General features: G+C 36.3%; 1 protein-coding gene across 1 annotated transcript in view; it reads right to left on the minus strand.

The window, feature by feature from the left end:
- Positions 1-6,028: 6,028 nt before the first annotated feature.
- Positions 6,029-20,527, minus strand: part of RAB11FIP2 (RAB11 family interacting protein 2) — a 32,299-nt gene continuing 17,800 nt past the window's right edge. The window contains exons 4-5 of the mRNA XM_069020125.1: positions 14,262-14,307; positions 6,029-10,660 (exon numbers count right to left, since the gene is read on the minus strand). Of these exons, the coding sequence (XP_068876226.1) occupies positions 10,433-10,660; positions 14,262-14,307 (274 nt within the window). The 3' untranslated portion in view covers positions 6,029-10,432. The remainder of the gene's footprint in view (positions 10,661-14,261; positions 14,308-20,527) is intronic.

The raw sequence follows: 20,527 nt of genomic DNA on the forward strand, positions 1-20,527 counted from the left end.
ATGTACAGATAACAATAATCCAAGTGTTGTGCTGAGATCCTCTCCTGTGCTAACTGCAAGGGCTACAAACTGCTTAAAGGCTTTCAGACCCTGACTGTGCTGTCCAAGTACCAGTCCTAGGTTAGCAATGAGAAAAATAAGATGTCCTGCATATTTTAGAATGTGATGATCTTATCCCAGAGTAATTGTCAAAGTGCTCTAAGGAGAAAGCATCGCCTTCTAAAATACTTCAGACAAAGCATCACTTTGTACCTGGGACTGCAGTGAGAGGTGATTCCAGCTGGCCAGCATCATGCCAGTAACTCTTCCCAAGCTAGAATGTCAGCTGCTTTGTATGGGGATTTATTGAGGGAAGGACAGTCCCAGGACATCACAAATAGCGCTCCTGGCAGAAGACCACCATTGCACTGAAAGATTTTAATTGTAATAACAATTCTGCTAACCTGACATCTTCCCTTTATAACTGCATCACTCTTTGCTTATATGTCAGTCTTTGAACAGCTCCATCAGCCTTTAGTCAAACAATTTTTCTTTCCAAGACAAGTCAAAGGTAGAATTAAAAAAAGAAGTAAAAGATTTAATATTTTTAGTATCTGCTATTGTCCTTTGGGACAAATACATAAAATCAAAGGCTTGTACTTGAAGTAATTTACTTTGGAGGACAATTTGTGTGATTTTTTTCCCAGGCACCAGGAAAATCTGAGAAACCTGTTACTGTTTGTGTTCACTGCATCCACTGCTCTCCTGAAGAGCAATGCTTACTGCAGCCAGCCAGTTATTGCCTCCTGAAAGGAAGCAGCTATTGCTTCTCATCCCCTGCCCCTGGAAAACTCAACAAGCTCATTCTCCATCTTTTATATTCTGAGAGAGCTGCTGTTCCCTTCTACAGCTACCTCATGTATTAACATCCGATAAGTTTTCAACACAGCAACTATGCAAACTCCTCCTCTCCCTCTAAAATTAACATTTCTCTTTCCAGCTCCCAATTGCTACAGACCATCACTGCTGAATGCTTTTCTCCAGCTATTTCTAAACATCTTAAAGTTTTGTGACCTTCAGAGATGCCATGATTGTGAGAGAGGCTTAGGTTTCTCACAGAACTCTATTTTTTTCCAATGCCAGCTTTTTTTAAGACACACACAACCACAAAGCACAGCTTTCCACTCAGTTACAGCAGCTGTTTTTGCACGTCTACATGCTTCTCGGAAGGATTCAGGGAAATCCTCTTTATTCAGGTCTCCTCTTTATTCAGATGAACTGCCTAAAACTAATGAATCAGAGCTCAATGTTCTCATAGTCCTAAGTCAGATGAGGAAGACACTGAGTGTATTTAACAGAACATGTCCTCAGACTTGGCAGCTTTCCGAACAAGTCAGTGATGTCCCACATGACACGATCAGCAAATGTTACCTTTCCTTTTGAATGCTCTTTGGCTGACACACTTCTGTGTAGTAAACCCAGACAGGAAATGCAAAGGTTTCTGGGCTTGCAGACAAAGAACATCCTGAGCAACCCATCCTGACTGATACTTGAAATTCATCTGCTGATTTGCTCCCTTTCCCCTAGAACTAAAGCGACTTTCTGGTCTTAGGGGAACACACACCTTATTCAAGAAATCTGTTCTCACCTTGCCATTTATTTCACTGTGGTTTGCTCGATTTAGAATGTGGCTTTGAGTCATCCTTCCAAAGTTCAGGATAGTTTTCCAATGAGATCCTCAGAAACTTGCTTTGATCCCGGTTTTGGCAGTCAGCTCTTGTCACATATTTCATTTGTTACTTTAGACGTAAGGCCCCGTCCAAACCAGCCCAAGAGCAAAGAGGAACAGCCTCCAAATACGGTCAGAGCTAAGCCAGTTTCTGGAGTAGTTTAACACATGGGCATGAGTAAGAATGAAGAGAACTGGAACAAGTTTTAAATAATGCTCTAAATAGACTGTGGTGAAATGTTCAGCACTTAAAACTAAACAGAAAATCCTGAAACAGATAAAAGAATAACCGTGAGCCTGTTAGCAAATATAACTGTGGTGATCAACTCCAGCAATAAAATTCTGCTTAAACCCTCTGAAATCATATCCAATGAAACAAAGGTTAAGTCCCAGACCCTTATTGAGTATTTGGTTTATAAAGAGCTAATAAAGTTTATACCATTAAACACAACAGATGAGTTTTTTCTAAAGCAATTATACTGGACAGTTATAATAAAAATACTTACCAGAAAAAATACTCTTCAGTATTCACCAACTGAATCTTAATTCAGATCACACAATTCTTTTGCTTTTAATTAGGATTATTTTATGTCTCCCCACTATTGATGGATGTTCCTTTCATCAGTCTCTCAACTTCAAATTCACACTATTTCATAGTACTCTGTGTGTGGATTATGAGGCCAATTACAAGAGGGTCTCAAACAGCAGTCACATTAATCAAGAGAAATGTTACATGCATTGTAGCCAAATATAATCTGGCCATTAACAAAAAAAAATTAAAATGTTTTTCAATGTGAAAATATCAGAAAATAGGAAGTTTTCTATCTGATCCTGGAAACACAAATAAGCCTGGTATTCACAACCTACTTCACAAACAGCAAAAAGCCAAGACCACACCTCACAAAGTGTCCACTTTTGTAACTTGGTCCTCACAAGTAGAACCCAGCACCTGCTGCAAACTGATTCCTACTCTGTTGTCCTTGAATTATAAAGAAATAAAGCAAATTTGATGTTATCCTGTTGGATAAAGGAGTGCCTGAAGCTACATGCCCAAATCGAGCTGCACTGCAGCTCAACACAAAGGCTTATACAAATTTTTAGGAAAACTTACTTCTCCCAGAGCTCACTTTTAACTTTTACAAAACACAAAAGAGTCTATCAGATACTTTGGCTTTGTGTACTTTGGAAAAGAATAATTTGAAGTCTCCCAATATATCCTTACAATTTAAAATATGTAACTGTGGTAGCTTTTGAATCATAACTATAAAATATTGGAGCACATATCTATAAAGGAATTAAAACTATAAATTGCATGAACACTTCAAATTGTTTCTTGTTACAGAAGTTTAATTATTTAGTTTAAAATAGCATGTAAAAACTCCTTAAAAATAGCATATTTAAATTGCTTATCCAAATGCAATTGCTATGCACAAGGCAAGACTTTTCTTTTAAAAAAAACCCTGACATTTTCTATTTTGTGCTTCAGTGTTTCTTAAAAATAAGCACTAAGTAATCTACAATTAACAAAATATAAGCATATTTAAGCTATGAATTATAAGTTAATGAAATAAGCTGCTTTAATGGGAAAACATTTTATTAGGAAATGGAAAATACCCATAGCTGGAGAGTCAGCAGTTGCTTTTAAAGGATGCAATTAAGCTGCCATTATTTTGGCAAAGCTCTGGTCTCAAAGAGGCAGATTTTCCTAATGCATTGTAGAAGTCCTTGGCAAATTACACAATATTCATTAAATTTAAATGGAGACCCTTGATGTCTCGTGTAAAGATGTCCCAGGGAGTCAATTTTCAAGGAATTCATAATGTGAGCAGCAAGTTATCGGAGAAGGAGACATTCAGCACCTCGGAAGGCCCCAGATGAATGATTTAGAGGAGGTGATACGACCCATTTTGGCCACTCCACAAGACCCTGAGCCAGACACCCACTTCAAGTAACAGCAAAGGCAACCTGGCCAGCCATGTGCTGTACACCCCAAATTTCCTCAGCACTTCCTAACTTTCCTAGGAAGGTGGTTTGTCCTGAATCCTGAAAATCCCTGAATTTAATACCAGTGTCAGCAGGGCTGAAAAAGCAGAAGTGACAGCTCTGCTTCTGCCCAACACCTGTCCCACAGCTAAAATGGGATGGGAAATCATCTCTCTGTTAAACTCCCACTTTTGGGGGGTTTTCACCCTGCCACCAATCTTGTTAGTAAGGGATGCTGTGTTACCTCTTCCCATTACAAACAAAACCTGGCACACACTGGGCAAATAGATCCCTTAAAATCAGACTCCTAGTCCTACTAACTTTTTATTGTTGTTGGGGTTTTTTTGATCCTAACAATGGAATCTCCCCAGTGTTGCTTCTATTCATTCCCTACATGTCACACAGCAGACACTGTTTAGGCTGAAACAAACAAAAAACATCCCACAAAGTTTCTCCCCTTTTTAGTATTCAGCTTCATTTAAATGTTGCATGGCCCTAAAATCTTTTTAAGCTGCTTACTTTTAAAGTATAAACATGTCAGTGTTTAGCCACGGAGGGTACTTTTCTGTCCTAAATCATCATCCATTTATCAGAGACTGATCTACATTACTAAATGCTGTAAAAACACATTATAAATACATTGCAATAATCCCCATGTAATAGCCACTGGCTTCCAGCACTGAATATACTGGTATTTGTTTAAATATTACACAATCAATGCCACACAGCTTCCAGGTTGGGTTGCACTCAGTGTGGTAGCCTTCTCTCATAATTACTCAATAAGCAGTACAGAGAAAACAGCTTCCTTTAGCAGATAGTCTTATTCCTATCTCTCCTAAAATGGACTATCACAAAAGAATCCAAAAAAATAATCCAAATTTTAATTCATTAATCCAGAAAAAGAGATGGGATTTATCATCATTTAACTTTACCAGCATGCCCAGTGTTACACAAAAGGGTAACGTATCCCAAGTGAGCTGCAGCCAGCACAACACTCCCATAAAAACAAATTAAAATAGGGAAATGAAATCCTGATCTTTACTCTCTATGGTTCCATAAAAAGTAACTTTAATAAGTGCAACTGGAGAGAGAACTGTCCTTAATGATACTTCTAGTTTACAACTAATTCCAATAGTTCTTTTAACTGCTAAACTATATTTAAAATATCCTTGAAAACCTTTACTAGGGCCTTGAGGTGGCTACTAATGAACACTCCAAAGACAACTTCATGCTGGTGAAACTGGAAGCTGTTTAATCAAGCTGGGCTCTCATATTGTCAGTAGGATTGCAGCTGGTATCAGCTAACAAACATTATTCCTCTGAGGGTGGGAAATGGTGTGGCTCCCTTTTCAAATGGGCACAGGAACTGAGATTAGTTACCAGATGTGAATTACAGATGGTATTTAATAGGCAGTGTGGTGCTTTCTGAAACCTGCCTTCCTCCTGTCCTCACTCCTCACCTCTCATGCACCAGGACAGCTGCAAAATCCGTGAGCCAGGGGGTGACACAGCTGATGGAATCTGCATAAAAACACGTGTGGAAGTCCATGGACAGCTCATAACTGGCTGTGATTTCCCATAACCACCACACTGCATGGACACCTCTAAGAGAAGAACCCTTTCTGAGCTTTCTAAGCCCATAGATGTATTGACAAAGGACCTGTTCACAGAGCAAGTTAAGTGCAAGGGAATCCCTGTGGAATTCAAGGCTCCAAGAAACTGGGTGAAATATTCACAGAGTTCTTCTCCCAAGCCTGGACTGTTTTCCATGCCTCCTTTACCATCCAGAAAACCTGCTGTTGTCAGGGGACAGACTTTGCTGTTTTGCTGCTTCATGGGAGAGGAGAAAAACTTGTGGGAGCATTGAAAAAAATACTTCTGGGCGATGGGGGAGGATGCTCCAGTTTTCTGTCATTCTAGCTGGGTTTTTGTTCTGTCAAGTATTAAGAGAAATATGTGACATGTTTTCCGTATCAAAATTTGAACAGTGTTTGTTCTCATGCTAAATGCTGTCCTGGCCTGCAGTGCCAAAGATCTCCTGGTAATATTTAGACAGCCATGGCATCGAGGAATAGTGCATTTAAAGGGATCGCAGATACCATACTAAAAAAGATATACAGATTAGTACATTTAAGAATATGCCATTTTTTTTTCCCTAATTCTGAGCTTTGGACACTACTGAAGAGATTTCCCCTATTGGCTACCCTGCAAACATCTGGGATATTCATTTAGAGTCCCTAAGGAAATGCCCCCCTCTGTGGTCTGAGAGCCTCAACACGGTGGAGTTTAGGAGTCACATGCTTTGCATAACACCAATTAATGTCACAAATCAAGAAATACTGCGGTAGTGCATTGTGGTGCTTTATTAGTGTTAGACATGCAATATTTATTTAATGAACAGAAATGAAAATATTAAGATAACATTTTAATCAAATTAAAGGATCTGAAGTTGCAATAATGGAACAAAAATAAAGTTTTTCATGCATTCTAAGTTTATAGTTCTCACAAGTGCATATAGTTATGATTCTGTACCATTATTAAATGTAGACAAACTACCATTGATTGCACGAGACAAAATAAAACCCTTAAGTTATAAGTAATGTTCATATCTTTTACAGACTTCCTATATAACCTGGATCTTCAGCTTTTTATAATACATTATAATACAAGACATCTGGAAGCTTCTAAGATGAATAGGAATGGCTCGGCCACTTGTAACATACAGTGGCTTCTTCAATGTAGAAATTATAAAAGATAAAGCAAATGCCCACCATGCTTTAGGAAACTGTGACCTTTTCAACAGAAACAAATCTCAAACCCCTTCATAAACAGATTAAAGTGCTACCTATTGCATATTAAATACTTCCAGTGACTGTATCGAAATTTTTAAGTTAGAAATCCCTGAAAATAGGGTTTCATACGAAAGTGCTGACAGACCCTTAAATCTAGCATCATGAACACAGCAGTGCTATAATCCTTCAGCAAGTACTTCAAAGAAGGGGAAGTTAGTCAACATGCTCTAAATTCACCACTGTGAAAGCCCAGCTAACGCCTCTATCGTAACTACAACAGCAACGGTACATAAAGAGCAGAAAAGCATGAGCTCACTTTACATACTTGATGTAGGACAATAATCTTTCTTTAAAGCTGGAAGTGTAAATAAACCCCCAGTGCAGCAGTAAACACATTAAGACAGCAGTTCTGTTTGTTTTAAGATGCATCTAAGAAAGGGCATCCTGTACAGAAAGAAATGCAGGCTATATCTAATGAGCATGATTTTCATCAGGTCCCCAAATCACGAAACCTTTCTAAATACAAGGCAACATTTCCACAGCTGGAAAATTACAAATAGTTCTTGACACAGAGCCAACAGCAATAAATGTAGTTATGTATAATCTAGGGAGAATGCTACATTCATTAGGAGGTGGAAAACCAAGCTAAACGTAAAATACAGCAGCAAGAGGTAACATATATAAATATTAAATATCCTTCTTGAATGGCAGAAAGTTCATATTTCTGACTTACAACTTACATTAAAGTATGGCCTTCATATTTGTCCTTTAAGTAAGCAGAATACACGGATATGAGCAGAGCTGTTTCAAAGGATAATTTCAAAGTATAGTGCATGCATGGATGAACTCTTATGCTAATTTATGAGAGAAAATATCCAAATAATATGGAGATGCTCAAAATTTTCATCTGTATATTTTAAAGGGCAGGAAAGACTGACCACAAGTGGCAAGATTTTATGGGTTTAAAATGATCTGCAAGAACGTCTAGAATTTTATCCTATGGGAAAAACAGAACTTCCTTTGTTTTCAACATACAAATTACTCTGTACGAAAAGTTTTCATCTGAAAGCTGCATGGTTCAAAAAACACATGTGTGGTGAAGATGCTTTTTAAAAATAATCTCAGAATATAGGAAAATGCTAAAATTTTCTTTCTGAGCAGAAAATGATGTGTATGTAATCTTTCATGAATTGCTCCAAAAGCAGCTTGTATCGTTACCTATAAACCCTATAAAAATATTTTCATAGTTGTTATGTCCCATTCTGCCTCTCTTAGCAATATTACCTCTTCTTAAATTGCATTTGTTGTTCTTCTCTCTTTCTTGACAAACTGTTAGAAACAAAAGGTACTTTTATTCACTTAAAGATCAGATAAAGACTAGATAGCACATTCAAAGCTTCACTAAATTTCTTCACTAATGCACAAAAATTGATCTTTTCGCTACCTTTAATCTGCTTATCGTTCTCGGTATGCAAATATGTCAAATGATCTGCTTTTAGTCAATTATGCAGTTTGATATTCTACATTTACATTCTAAAAGAAGTGATTTCAGAGGTGCTAAATATAGTAGAGTTTCATTTTAATAATTAAAAGTTGGCTTGCATGTGAGAAGTCATTGGAGCACATTCTCTGGTTAGTGCAGTGGTTAATCCTCACTGGTGTGTATGATTTAAGCACTGTGGATACTAGAGATGGTCTCATACCAGTTAGCTGAAAATGAGTGTGGAATTCAAAACAATTGCAGAACATTTCCCCATCAACAACATGAGAAAACCGTGGGCTTTGGCCAAACATTTGAAAATGTTTAAGAACTTCTATGGAAATACTGAGTAACCGAAACACATCTTGGTGGAATTAGAAAATTAAAATCTAATTGAGTGCAAAACCCAACTTCCAACAGCAAACGTACCATAACCTGGTATATAACCTTTGGCACTTTGAATATATTACAACAAATTTACAGTCATCGAGATTTTAAGTGGGTCAAAAGAACATTCATGTGGTTTCTGAGGTACCAAACTTGATACAACTTGATACATTTGACAAAAGAGAGACTGCCTGGTGTGGGATGGATTTCTGCACTACAAAATACAAATGCAGAGCTCTACAGCTGGGCAGGGCTGGGATCTCTCAGGATCCATCCAGGCACAGGGATCTACACTCAGGGATCTCACCAGTGGGTTGGGAACTCTGGCAGCACACATTTTAGGGACAGTGCTAAATGGGGACGGGAGGTAGTTGCTAAATAAAAGAAGAAAATAAAGGAGGGAAAGCCAAAAAAAACCTAAAAACTAAATGAAATCTGAGGATATTTGTCCAAAGAAGTTTTTTTTGTAACAAGACTAATTATGTGCTGTCCTACAATACTAATGACATCAAAAGCAGTCAGACAAAACTTTTTCAACCCTTCCACATATTCAAGATATTACCAATTTCTGCAGTTTTTAAAATGAAAATATATTTAAATCTTTTACAACAACAAGAAAAAAACTGGAATTTAATTTCAAGTTTTTTGGTCACCTTGGCAGCAGCCATTTCATGGTGCTGTAAAAAACCCAACAGATCAGGAGCAGAAAAGAGGAAAAGACAGTCATCCTAAATCCAAATCTAAAATATTCTCTGTACATTTTTTAAATAACATTTTACTGTTTCACAGCAACAGAAAATCCAAGTAAGACTCTTATTAAGGAAATTAAAATCTATTCAAGCTAAAATTTTGAGGGTTCTCCTACAGTGTTTTCCCATTATACCTTCATCACTGTATTTTTCCAATTCATTGAATAACAGATACCTTTTTCATACATCATTTTACAAACAATTATTAAACTATCAGGAAGATATTTACTACATTCTTGGTTCATTTGCCTCAATGAAAACTGACTTTTAGAACTATTTACATGGAATACGGACATTTTTAATGAAAAGCCTAAGTACCCTATATGTGTTTAAGCAACATGGCCTATTTCTAAAGGCATAGACTTTGTTGTCATAAGATTTAAAAAGTTAAGACATATATATCATGTAAAACTCAACCTTAAATTGATTTATCGTGTCTATTTAAGTCAGCCTCTCCATTTCTTCTACATTTCCATCGCAGTAGACTTTGACTGAACAAAAATATTCCTATCTTTATTCCATACTTGAGTTCTCCAGCTGTACCTCTGTGAACACTGTTCAAAGTACTTTTAACACATAAAAAGGCATGCAGTAATTCATACAAAAAGATCCTCAAAACAACCTTATGTCATGAGCTCACTACCAAAGTTCACTCATTAAACACAAAATTCAGCATTTAAGTGTAAAATAACTGGTTCCAGCGTGTGCCATGACAGAAATGGCACGGGGTTTTTTTACATTGTTATATAAAAAGCACATTGTATAGAATACAGCATTTACTCTGCAAGGATTGTGCATCACTGTTTTCCTCTAGTATGTGCAGAACTACATTCCATTGCAACAAACCACACTTAGGTTTAGTAGAGTACTACACTGGATTGAAAACAGTGGTTGATGGCATGCTGTAAGAAAAGAATCGATGTATTTGCCTAATACCAATAATCATTCAAGAAAACATTCATAACAGCACAGGCTTCCCAGTTGAAACTGCCACATGGTGAACACTAAGCTGTTATATAAACTGCATGGACATATTTAATATGTATTATTAACTCTATTTTAAGTATTCTGTACCTAAAGGTGTTTTCAAAAAGAAAAAAAAGAAAAGAAAAAGTTACTTAGGTAATCTATAATCTAACAGAATACTACTTTTGGCAGCCCTGCTAGTGTTTTGATTAAAAAAACAAAAAAGGAAAAAACCCACGCCATTGTCTCTCCTCCCCATTTTCCTGGAATTTCTTAGGAGAAAAGGAATGAAGAGAAGTCAAAATATTAAAATGTGATCTCCTTCCACTAATGTATTCAGCAGAAAGTACCCTCAAGTACCACTGTCTCAGCTTTTGGAAAATTTGCCAGCTTTCCGAGAAGGTTCATATGGCACTCTGAGAATACTGGGGGTTTCCTCCATCACTCGTACCAGAAGATTGTCAATGTAATCCTCGAGCTCACGAATGTGGGTGTCCTTCTTCTTGAGCTGCTCTTTGTGTTTCACCAGCTCCTGCAGAACCTCCTCATAAGTGAGGTTTCGGTATCCTGCAGTGGCGTCGAAAGGATTTCCTTCCTGCAGGTTAAGCGTGAAAAACACCAGATTTTATTAAGCAGTTCAGTGTTCCCAGAAAATTGATTGGTTATTGCTCTTCATGTTTCTCACGTGCATCTCTTGACATGAAAACCAATTTCTTTCAGCAACACCTCTGTTTGCTGCAGCACTTTTCTCTCCAACACCCCCACTGGAGCAGACAACTGGAGATGGGCTGCCCAGCTGGATGAACATTTCCCACACTGTCATCTCAGAAAAAAATCTTCTCAGTGAGATGGACACACAGTCAGTGTGTCACAGTCAGTGACCATACAAGCAGTAACCACAACAACAGCTACAACAGCTGGCAGGTCCATTTTGGGAAACCAACCACCTTAATTATAGAACAACAAGAGAAGAGCCCTAAGAACTCAACTCCTACTGCAACTTCTCTGAGTCTTTGCCTCTGGAGAGCATCATAGCAAAGCGTTTACTCAGCTCTAAATGACATCAGCCCTCATCTGTCTTTCATATTCGTATTTTTAGTCACCAGTGGTTCTCCAGGCCTTGGCTTCTGAATCACACAATAAAACTTTCAATTTTAAATTTCACATGAAGGTAAAAGGTTGCATCTTACTTGCACCAGAGCACTTTAGGTAGAAATAAACATGTACTTACAAAAGGTCTTGCTTGCTTTATAGCAGGAGAGGCCCGGAATTAAGCAGTAGGGAAAACAAAATTGTTTCTGTAATGATTTCTGATGATTCAGTAAGTGCAGGTATTAGCTGAGATGGACAAATTAGTCATCTTAAAAATCTCAACATGTGATCCAAAACATATAAACCTGAATGTCTTCTTTTGTGTTAGTTTATAGAAGTATCAGCACTGTTAGACATGTTAAGCAGGATGCTTTATCTCATTCAGAAATGAAAACATTTAGAAGATATGGAACCTAAAAAATCCTGCACTTCTAAGAGGACACATGAGACAGCTTTTGTTTACAGTAGAAGCATGTCATTAAAAATTATAAAGTTTGCACAGCTAAGAAGCACACCACATAACAGTCATACTCATTCCTCTTCCATGCCCCATTCCTTTTCTTTCCCTACAGCTCCATATTTGCACACTGGCACATGTCCACCCATTAAAATATGCAGCTGGCCAAAGTTTTCAAATGAGCCTCATTAAAAGTGATGGTGCCCTGCAAATAGGCTGAAGTGTGACAGATCAGCCTCTCCATCAATTATATTCTAACAGTAGCTCTCAAAAATATGTGTTTTAAGGGTTTCTCTCTCCATTTGTGACATTTAATGTCACATTCATGGACGTATGTTCAGTATTTTAAACTTACCAAGTCAAGGGACTGTAAGTAATCAATAACTCTCACTTTATTAAAATGGCTAACCTGATGAAATTTATAAATTGGTTAGTAATCAATTTTCAGCAAGTATAGGAGAGAAAATAACTTCACTTTGTGGTCATAAGTTTAGCACATTTTCTTCTACAAGAAGGAAGTAAAACTTTCTCTCTATGGTAGCAAATTTTGGTACACACTGGAAAAAATATCATTAACACTTACATGCCTGCAATATAGGGTTTGCCTAATATTCTGATTTGGCAAAGGAACAGGAATTAAGATGCAATAATGACTTTAATTATGCTATCAAGTTTACTGGAAAATTGTCTGTAATATATATGCTTTAAAGATGTTTTATCATACAAATGCTCCATACACATCTCGGGGCAGGGGGGAATAACTTATCACATTAATTATGCAAGAAAATTCTAGCTAAAGTATGCTAGTATTTAGAAATTAATATTGTTAAAATTAAGAAGATCTTATAAGTTCAGTTTGGGCCAATAGGTGATACATGAATGTATAAAGAACACCTATGTCTTTAGATATCACAATTTAAATGCCTAACAATAATCTTATAATGAATTATTAAGGAAAAAAAAAGATTCTCAGCAACAAGCCATGCAAAGAATGATTTTCTCAGCTACAAAACCCTGTTGGGGTACACACTGCCAGCCAGAGGAAACAACATTAGATGAAATGAAGGCCTGGCAATCCCTGATCATCTCTTCATTGTTCTAATGAGGAATTCTGCTCTGGGAATATCATCTAAGCTACTTTCACATCTTTTGTCCTACTTACTTCATCTTCCTTTCAGTTCTTAATTAGGCTTTAAAGAGCTCACACTGCCCTTTCAACTGGCTACTGCTCCCATTTAAACACTGCTTTCAGAGACAGGTGTTGGCATCAGAGGAGAAGACATACAAACATAATTACTAAATAATATGCACAAGGAAGAAATATAATAACTTGGCGAACGTTATTATTACAGAATCTAATAATAAATTACTTCAAACACCTTAGAAAGCAATCCTGAATATTTAAAAAAAAATTCAAATGGTTTCATTCAAAACTATGATTGAGATATAGTTTCTTCCCCACCTAATTTGTATTTTGCATTAAATGAGCACCACATCATAATCCTACAACTGACATTTAGGGTAGCTGGTATTCCAAAAGAAAAATCATCAAGGATTTCTTTTATCACCTTTAAATCCTTTAAATAAAACAATTCACATCTTATTTCTTAAAAGAATTAAACCGATGCTTTTACCAGCAATAAATTACATGATTTGCAGTAGTACATTTGCAAGCACATAGAAACTGTAATTATGGTTACTTTACAAACAATGGCTGCTAAGTTAAATCAATTTTTTGATGTCTCTTTTTGTCAGAGATTAAGTAACTGCCTGGTAGAATTCAGTTTACTATCTGATCAAAGGCAGCCTTCAAATACTCTGACATCTCCCACCAGCTACTTACATTATAAAAACTTGGGCATTTACAATAACATCAAATGTTATTACAAATCATTTACATAAACCAGCAGAAAACAAACAGTACAAAGTCATATTTGCTTGTGAAACTTGTTTTCTATATATTTTAGAGATTGAAAACAAACCCACTTTTAAAGATGTCATCTATTCACAGAAAAAATTCTAGTAAGACCACATTTTCCTTCAAACAAAGACACTGCCTAGGCAATCTGTGGATTAGTTTTTGTCTTTTCTTAGTAGACAATTTATTCTCAGGGCTTTTAGAAACAAGAGCATTTGGAATATTACCTTCTAGTATTTCTATTTTTTAGTGTTTTCAGCTGTTCATTTATTACGTGTATTATTAATCCTATCCTATATGAGATCATAATTTCAATTTTGATCTGCCTTCTAAAGACTGTCCTCAAGTCTCTGATTATAGCAATGACTCCTGTTTGGTCAATTAATACATCACTGCCTAGTGCAGAGTTCCTCACCTGACCATTACGTCTCTAGAGTCATCTAAACCACCCCCAAAATTGCAGGTTTTTGGGTTTTCTTACTTTTTGTGCAAAGAACTAAATTTCTTCTTCATCATACCACAGGTAAACTCCATACTGAGTGCAAAACTCTTCTTTATTTCCAAATATACATTAAGCCTGTGCTTTTCTATTTAGGTTTTCTGGATATGTCAAAAAAACCCCCAACATTTCCATATAAGAGGTTAAAAAAGAACAAAAGCTTATAAGCTTACACAAATACCAATTAGTTGGCATTTACTGATGGCTTTCCATAACATTTCATAACTCACCGTTTTTTTCCTGAGATCCTCAATGCCAGAAGGATTCACATTAAAACTGTAGGAGAAAAAAAACAGATAAACAAGTATTACCAGTGTACACTTATTTGACCAAAGCATCTACTAGAAGACAGTACTGAATTAGGCATGCAGCTACAAAGTATTTAAGATAATTTATTTTCTTGATTTGTTAAACCTAGGAAAAGAAAATATTAGAAATTAAAGGAAATTTTAATATATTTTGTTCATAATTCTTTGTATTTTTCATATTCTTTTTGTCATAAAATTTGAATAACTAATTAAGAAATGCAAGAAAGGCTATTATGGATTGGGCTTCCTTATTTCTCCTCTTATCTCTAGACTTAGCTTGAGCTTCTAAGCATGAAGTGCTACTTTAAATGAAATATCCTGGAAATCGGTCCCTGGGATGAGATTGATAAAAACCAACAACTAAACCCTACAGACTAACAGGTATTCCCAGCTTTCATGGCAGCTCCTAAAGGACAAAGTTCCTGTAGAAATTCCAGTGAGATCACCAGCTTAAGTCAGGACTAAAAAGCCATCTTCTGTCAGCTACATTTATTTTGTACTTAAAACTGAGTAAATAATCTATTATTTAATAAACCTGGTGATTATTGTGCATATCCAAAAAGCACAGCTCTTTCAGGATGTTGTTGATACTGATAAAAACAGCCACTGTCTAAATGTCAGGCTTGAGAAATGGCCCACTGGTCTCTCAGCTTGGTGTAATTATTAGCAAGTATCTTCAAAAATCAGTGTTGCTGTGTTCTTAGGTACTTGCTACAGCAAGTTTGGAGAGAAAACATTCTCTGAAAATGTGTTCAGAGTTTGGATATGGCTCACAAATATTATTTACTTGGTAGCACCACGGCAGACACATTCTTCCACATCACAGAATCTACTGTTTTGTTAGACTGCATCTACTGGCTTTGAGGGTGATGTTTGACTGAGAGCTACAAAAATATATCTACACTTTTTTGTTTTTTAAGATTTTTTAAAGCAGGGAAAGTATTTTGTGACTGTTTACCACTCTGTTATCTGAATTTATAAGTCATGTATTTCATGCTGTAAAAGTGGAAGGGAAAAAGTTTATGAACTTAAAATATGTACAATATATAAAATATAAATTATGATATTTTTCTGTAAAGAAATTTTTTTTATATTAAAGTTTTTTGGTTGTTTTTTTTTTATTTTATTCTGTACATGATGTTTAATTTCCAAAGCAGGCAAACCCGTGCTCACACAGAAGTCCTGTAAACCATCTGTGGGCTGAGGGTATTAGACAGAGACTGGATTACAGGAACAGTCACAACTAGAAATCCAGAGGTGTCTGAGGAATCAAGTTTGGCTAATTCCCATTCTACCTGTTTGTAACAGTGATCCCCAGCAGTCTGCCTTGCTTGCTGGAGACCACTTTTGAATGAGGGGCCTCTTTCATCGGGTATTGTCCGCCAAGCCAAAGGCAGGATTCCTCCCTCCCAGCCTCCTTTCAACCTCACACTGATGTGTCAAACACATGATGAACTCGCTCCATTCATGGCTGCCTTCCGTGATCCGAGGACAAAAAAAATGAGTTAACTGAACTGGATCGAATTAGCTTGGTGAAAACCAAGAATGTCTCTATTTAACGAAGTGTGGCGCTAATTTGGGATATCTTTCTTTTGGGACTGTTTCCTCATGTTAGACAAGATATAGAATAATACGGCCTGACTGCTCAACTGGGCAACTTTCTGAAAGGTTAAAAAAGCAGGATCTTTCACTGCCCTCAATGACTTTATAGTTTCTGTGAAATAAGTTCTGGGACTCTTTTTCATAGCGGCAGCTTAAAATGAAAGCAGCAGTTCTGACTACGAGAAGCTGCATTTCAAAATTAGAAGTATAAATCACTGGCAATATGGACTAGTTGTTCAGGGGTTTTTTAAGCAGTAAAAAACCTGCAATCGTTTCTGTAAAATTGTGGACATCATAACTACAATTACAAAAGAGAACATCTGTGTATTTTGCAAGAAGAAATTTGAATACGCTTGCAAAAAAAAATGAAAAGCTATTAAAATATTCCCCAATAAAAATCCAAACTCCATAAAGACTCATATTTTAAGGAGATGTGTAGAAAATATACTGCTTCTCAAGGAAGAAACAGGTGCTGAGATTGCATATAAAAACATTTTTCTAAATCAAAGTGTCTGCTAAGTAAGGTGGTAGCTTGTCGGCCTTGCTGAGCTCCGCAGGGTTTCCTGCCAGTGCTCCCAGCCCGAGGTGAGTGTGAGCAGATGCAGACTCCCACCACTGCACACCTATTTCAATGTCTGAGGACCAAGTAATGCCTCAAAAGAAAATCCTGTAAAGTTATGAATGCATACAGTTGGTGGAGTTGTCTCTTTGGTGTATTGAAATTCACAAGAGCATTTATTTTTTAATTTAAATTTCATCACAATAATACACCTCTAAAGTTACCATCTCACTTGATTACTGGCAATAATTATAGAAAACAAGCCTCTAGGACTGCAGCCCACACTGAAGGCATCATTCCAGCAGCCATTCTCTTGACTTCCTAAAAGCATTCTGAAATCATTGATCTAAGCAATTGTAAAAAGTAACATTGTTTTTTCCTGTGTTACAGTCACAGTTCATAGTGATAGTATGAGTTATAATCCAACCTCTGGGGTTTTTTTCACAGGGTTTGATAAACTGGCAGGGAACTTCTGCTACGAAGAAGTTCACATGTTCACAGCTTGGGAAAAAAAAGTATCTTCCTGGATTTTTGTGGGGGTTTCTTGAGTGCAGCTTACTGTGACCAGTGACTGCTAAAAACTGGCATTGTGGGATTCTATAATTATTGTTTGTCAATTTTGCCCAAACTAAATTTGCTCAGTTTACAAGTAAAAAGATATTTATTTTCTAACAAATGCACTCCTCATGTGCCTCAAGGTGATGCCTCGGGTCCCATACTGATTTTTAATGGTTTTCTCCTACAAGTAATAAACTTTCATTCTCTCAGATCACCTTTAAGACACGAGCTACTAAAGGGTGGTAAATCACACCAGCACAGACTGAAAATCAGCTTCAGTAGGATCATGGAAGTGACACTGAGCCACTCAACTTGTACATCACCCCTACCCTTCTCTGGTAGAACAGACTTCTCCAATCCAACACAGCAATTAGTCCTGTGCCCCACTTCACTCATCTGGGAATTCAATTAGTGCCCTTAACAGCTACTTTATATAAACTTACATTTTTACCAGATTAAATCATATCCATTATTTTATTATTCCATATCATTTTACTGCTTTGGATATAACTTTCTTTTTACATTTTTTCTTGAATAGTAAAGTTTGTTTTAATTTCTGGGGTTTTATTAGCTTGGATTTCAATTTTAGCTCATCTGAGATGAGAACCCTTTCCTATTGTCCTGTTCCTGAGGGGAGAAAGTGATGAGAAAGAAAAATAGTATAAACTAACAATGGAGACAGATATACTGCAATGCTGCTTCTGTAGAGGGGTTTGGGTTACTATTTCACAATCAGAGCAAGCACATTATTTTGCACTTTATTGTTATCTTCTCTATTTAAAAACATTTCATTAGAACTACATAAAACTTTTTTTTCCTGATTTTTATTTTCCTGATTTTTTTTCCTACCTATCTTTTATGGTAGTTAAATACTTCCATTGCATGTTGATAATTTACAGTTTCTATGGGAAGAATACAGTGGAGTTGTGTTCAGGATGTGCCACAAGCTCAAGTTTATGAGTGCATCTTATAATTTTGTCTATTGAAGTTTAATGGTAGTTAAAAATTCAAACATTAGGTCTAGTGGCTGCTTAAATATTTAGCTTCTGAATGCCTAGAGATTAAAACAATCTTTATCAAATCTTTCCTATAACTGATTTAAACATTTTACTGCCATTTACTCTGACAACATAATGAATGGGAATCAGACTCCTAAATTATGCTCTGTGCAAAGAGTGTTTTCTTAAGGAGCAAAAGCTTTTTACTTTTGCTATTCATATTAGTTACATGATAGTAGTGTATACTACTAGAAACTAAAATTAGGATATTTACATTAATCAATACTATTCAAACTATTAAAATTTATGCTAACATTCTGTAAAATATCCATTATACCAATGAGCTAAGTGTGAGCTTTCAGTTTCTTTCCTTTAGTTTGGAATATCTGCACACAGGTAATTAGCAAAGCTCTGCCATATCCATTTTCCATTAGAGTTGAAATTCCTATTCCTATCCTACTTCTTGGTCTTTGGACTGATTCTTACTACAGTGTTTATGCATTTTTCTTTGGATTCTCTCAACATATATCAGAACCTTGAAATATAAGGATGCCATTTAGGTTATTACCAATGCACTAGGAAAAAAAAAACCCAAAAGAAATTAATAAAATCAGATACAGTTAATGAAATTCAGAAACTTAGCCTTCCATAGAATACTGTCAGCCTGCTGTGCCTGGCAATGCAGAGTTCAGTTTATACTCTGACAAGGAATGACTGTCTTGTCTGGCAGCTAAACAAGTACAGAACAAGCATATGAACATTTATTTTGCAATTAGATTCTGGGGAACATCACTTAAGACACTTCATTATATAAATTGCTCTGCTCTCAAGCCATGTTCCATGGTTTTTTGGAGCTTGGGTAACCCCAGGAAGACACAAAAAGAGGATTAGGTTTTGTGGCTATCACTGCCTTTTCTTGATTAGTTAGAATTTTAAGTATATAAATATTTCTCCTTTTACTAGGAGTTGTGCTATAGCAAAAAAGTCTTTTTCTCAAGAGACCACTAAAGAACTGTTAGACTAAAAGTTGTGCCAGGATCTCCACTAGAAGACCCTATTATTAGAGATCTCTAAGTCAACAACAAACAAACAAATAAATCAAACAACCCTAAAATTACACTTTACACTGAAACTTCCAGATCCGTAGAACTAATTCTTAGTTCTTATAATGAAACACAAAAAAAATGCATTGCTTTTACATATTTTCTGCATTTATTAATAAAGAAACAACAGAAAAAATTATTCTTTTTTAATATTCAATAGAACAGGCAGCACATCTTCCCTTGGGAAAGATAATATGCCTCATACATCCTCTCAAAAAAGATTTCACATGCTCTAATGTGCACCAAGAGACAGTGAAAGCTTGAAAAAGTCTTGTCATGCAGCCAGCAGGATGAACTTTCCTAACAGTATCCCTAAAACAGTCAACTAATTAGGAGTGACTGATTGCTGGTGAGGAGTCTGCAAAAGTCAAGATTAAACTGAGTATTTCTACAATATCCCTCTAAGAATTGATTGCTCCAGCCCACCTTAGTCATGTCCTAAATGCTGTGACCACTGCTTTGTAGAAGCTTTCCAAAAGATTTCATTATTCCCTTATCACATGCAGTGATCTTTTAAATCATATGATAACAGTCCTGGCAGGACAGACTAAGAATCTCTGCATGACTTCTGCTTGTTTTGTAATTTCTCTTTACCTCTCATGTACCAGCAATGTATTTCTTTTGTTGAAATAATGCTCCACTGACAGCCTTACCACACGGAATTAACAAATATTAATGGTCTAGACAACCATTATAGCACTGTCATAGTCCATCAATACTCTACCTAGACTGTAGATCACAGTTGTCTAAAGTCTAGTCAAATTTCAGAAGAGAACTGAAAAAAAATTATTCATTTCAAGAAAAGGAATGCAGAAGTACATTGTTCTTAAAATAAGACACGCTAACACTAACACAGGAAACAAAATTCTGAAAATACCATAGTTCACCTGATGTCATTTTTGACTAACAGAGAATAAATATGCTAAAATGTCTCAACAGATTTTATTGCTTTAGCAAGCACAGTAATATATAGAGAGTAACATTTCTGACAAAGGCACATGAAAATTAGAAAATTAGAAATATTACAATTAGAATTGTATTGTACACTGGATGTCCTATTTGGCAGAGAAATACACAGCCACTACAACCCTTTGCTCTCACCAGGCAACTTCTGGGGTTCTTCCAATGGAGCTGCTGCCAGTAACTCTGCAAGACTGAAACCATTTAACAGTGACTTTGATTATGTTGAAGTTATTGCACTAATAACTCACCCTCAGTGTGGTTTGGGATAACAGGTTTTACTTTAGAACTTCAGCTGACTCGAGACAAGCACCTGCTCTACTCTCAGAGCTCAAGTGACAAGCACTAATCCAGAGGAACAACAGGATGTAGCAAAAGCTTTTTTAACTACCTGACCATCACACATTC

This window comes from Aphelocoma coerulescens, chromosome 6, assembly GCF_041296385.1.
Source record: "Aphelocoma coerulescens isolate FSJ_1873_10779 chromosome 6, UR_Acoe_1.0, whole genome shotgun sequence".
Lineage (NCBI taxonomy): Eukaryota > Metazoa > Chordata > Aves > Passeriformes > Corvidae > Aphelocoma > Aphelocoma coerulescens.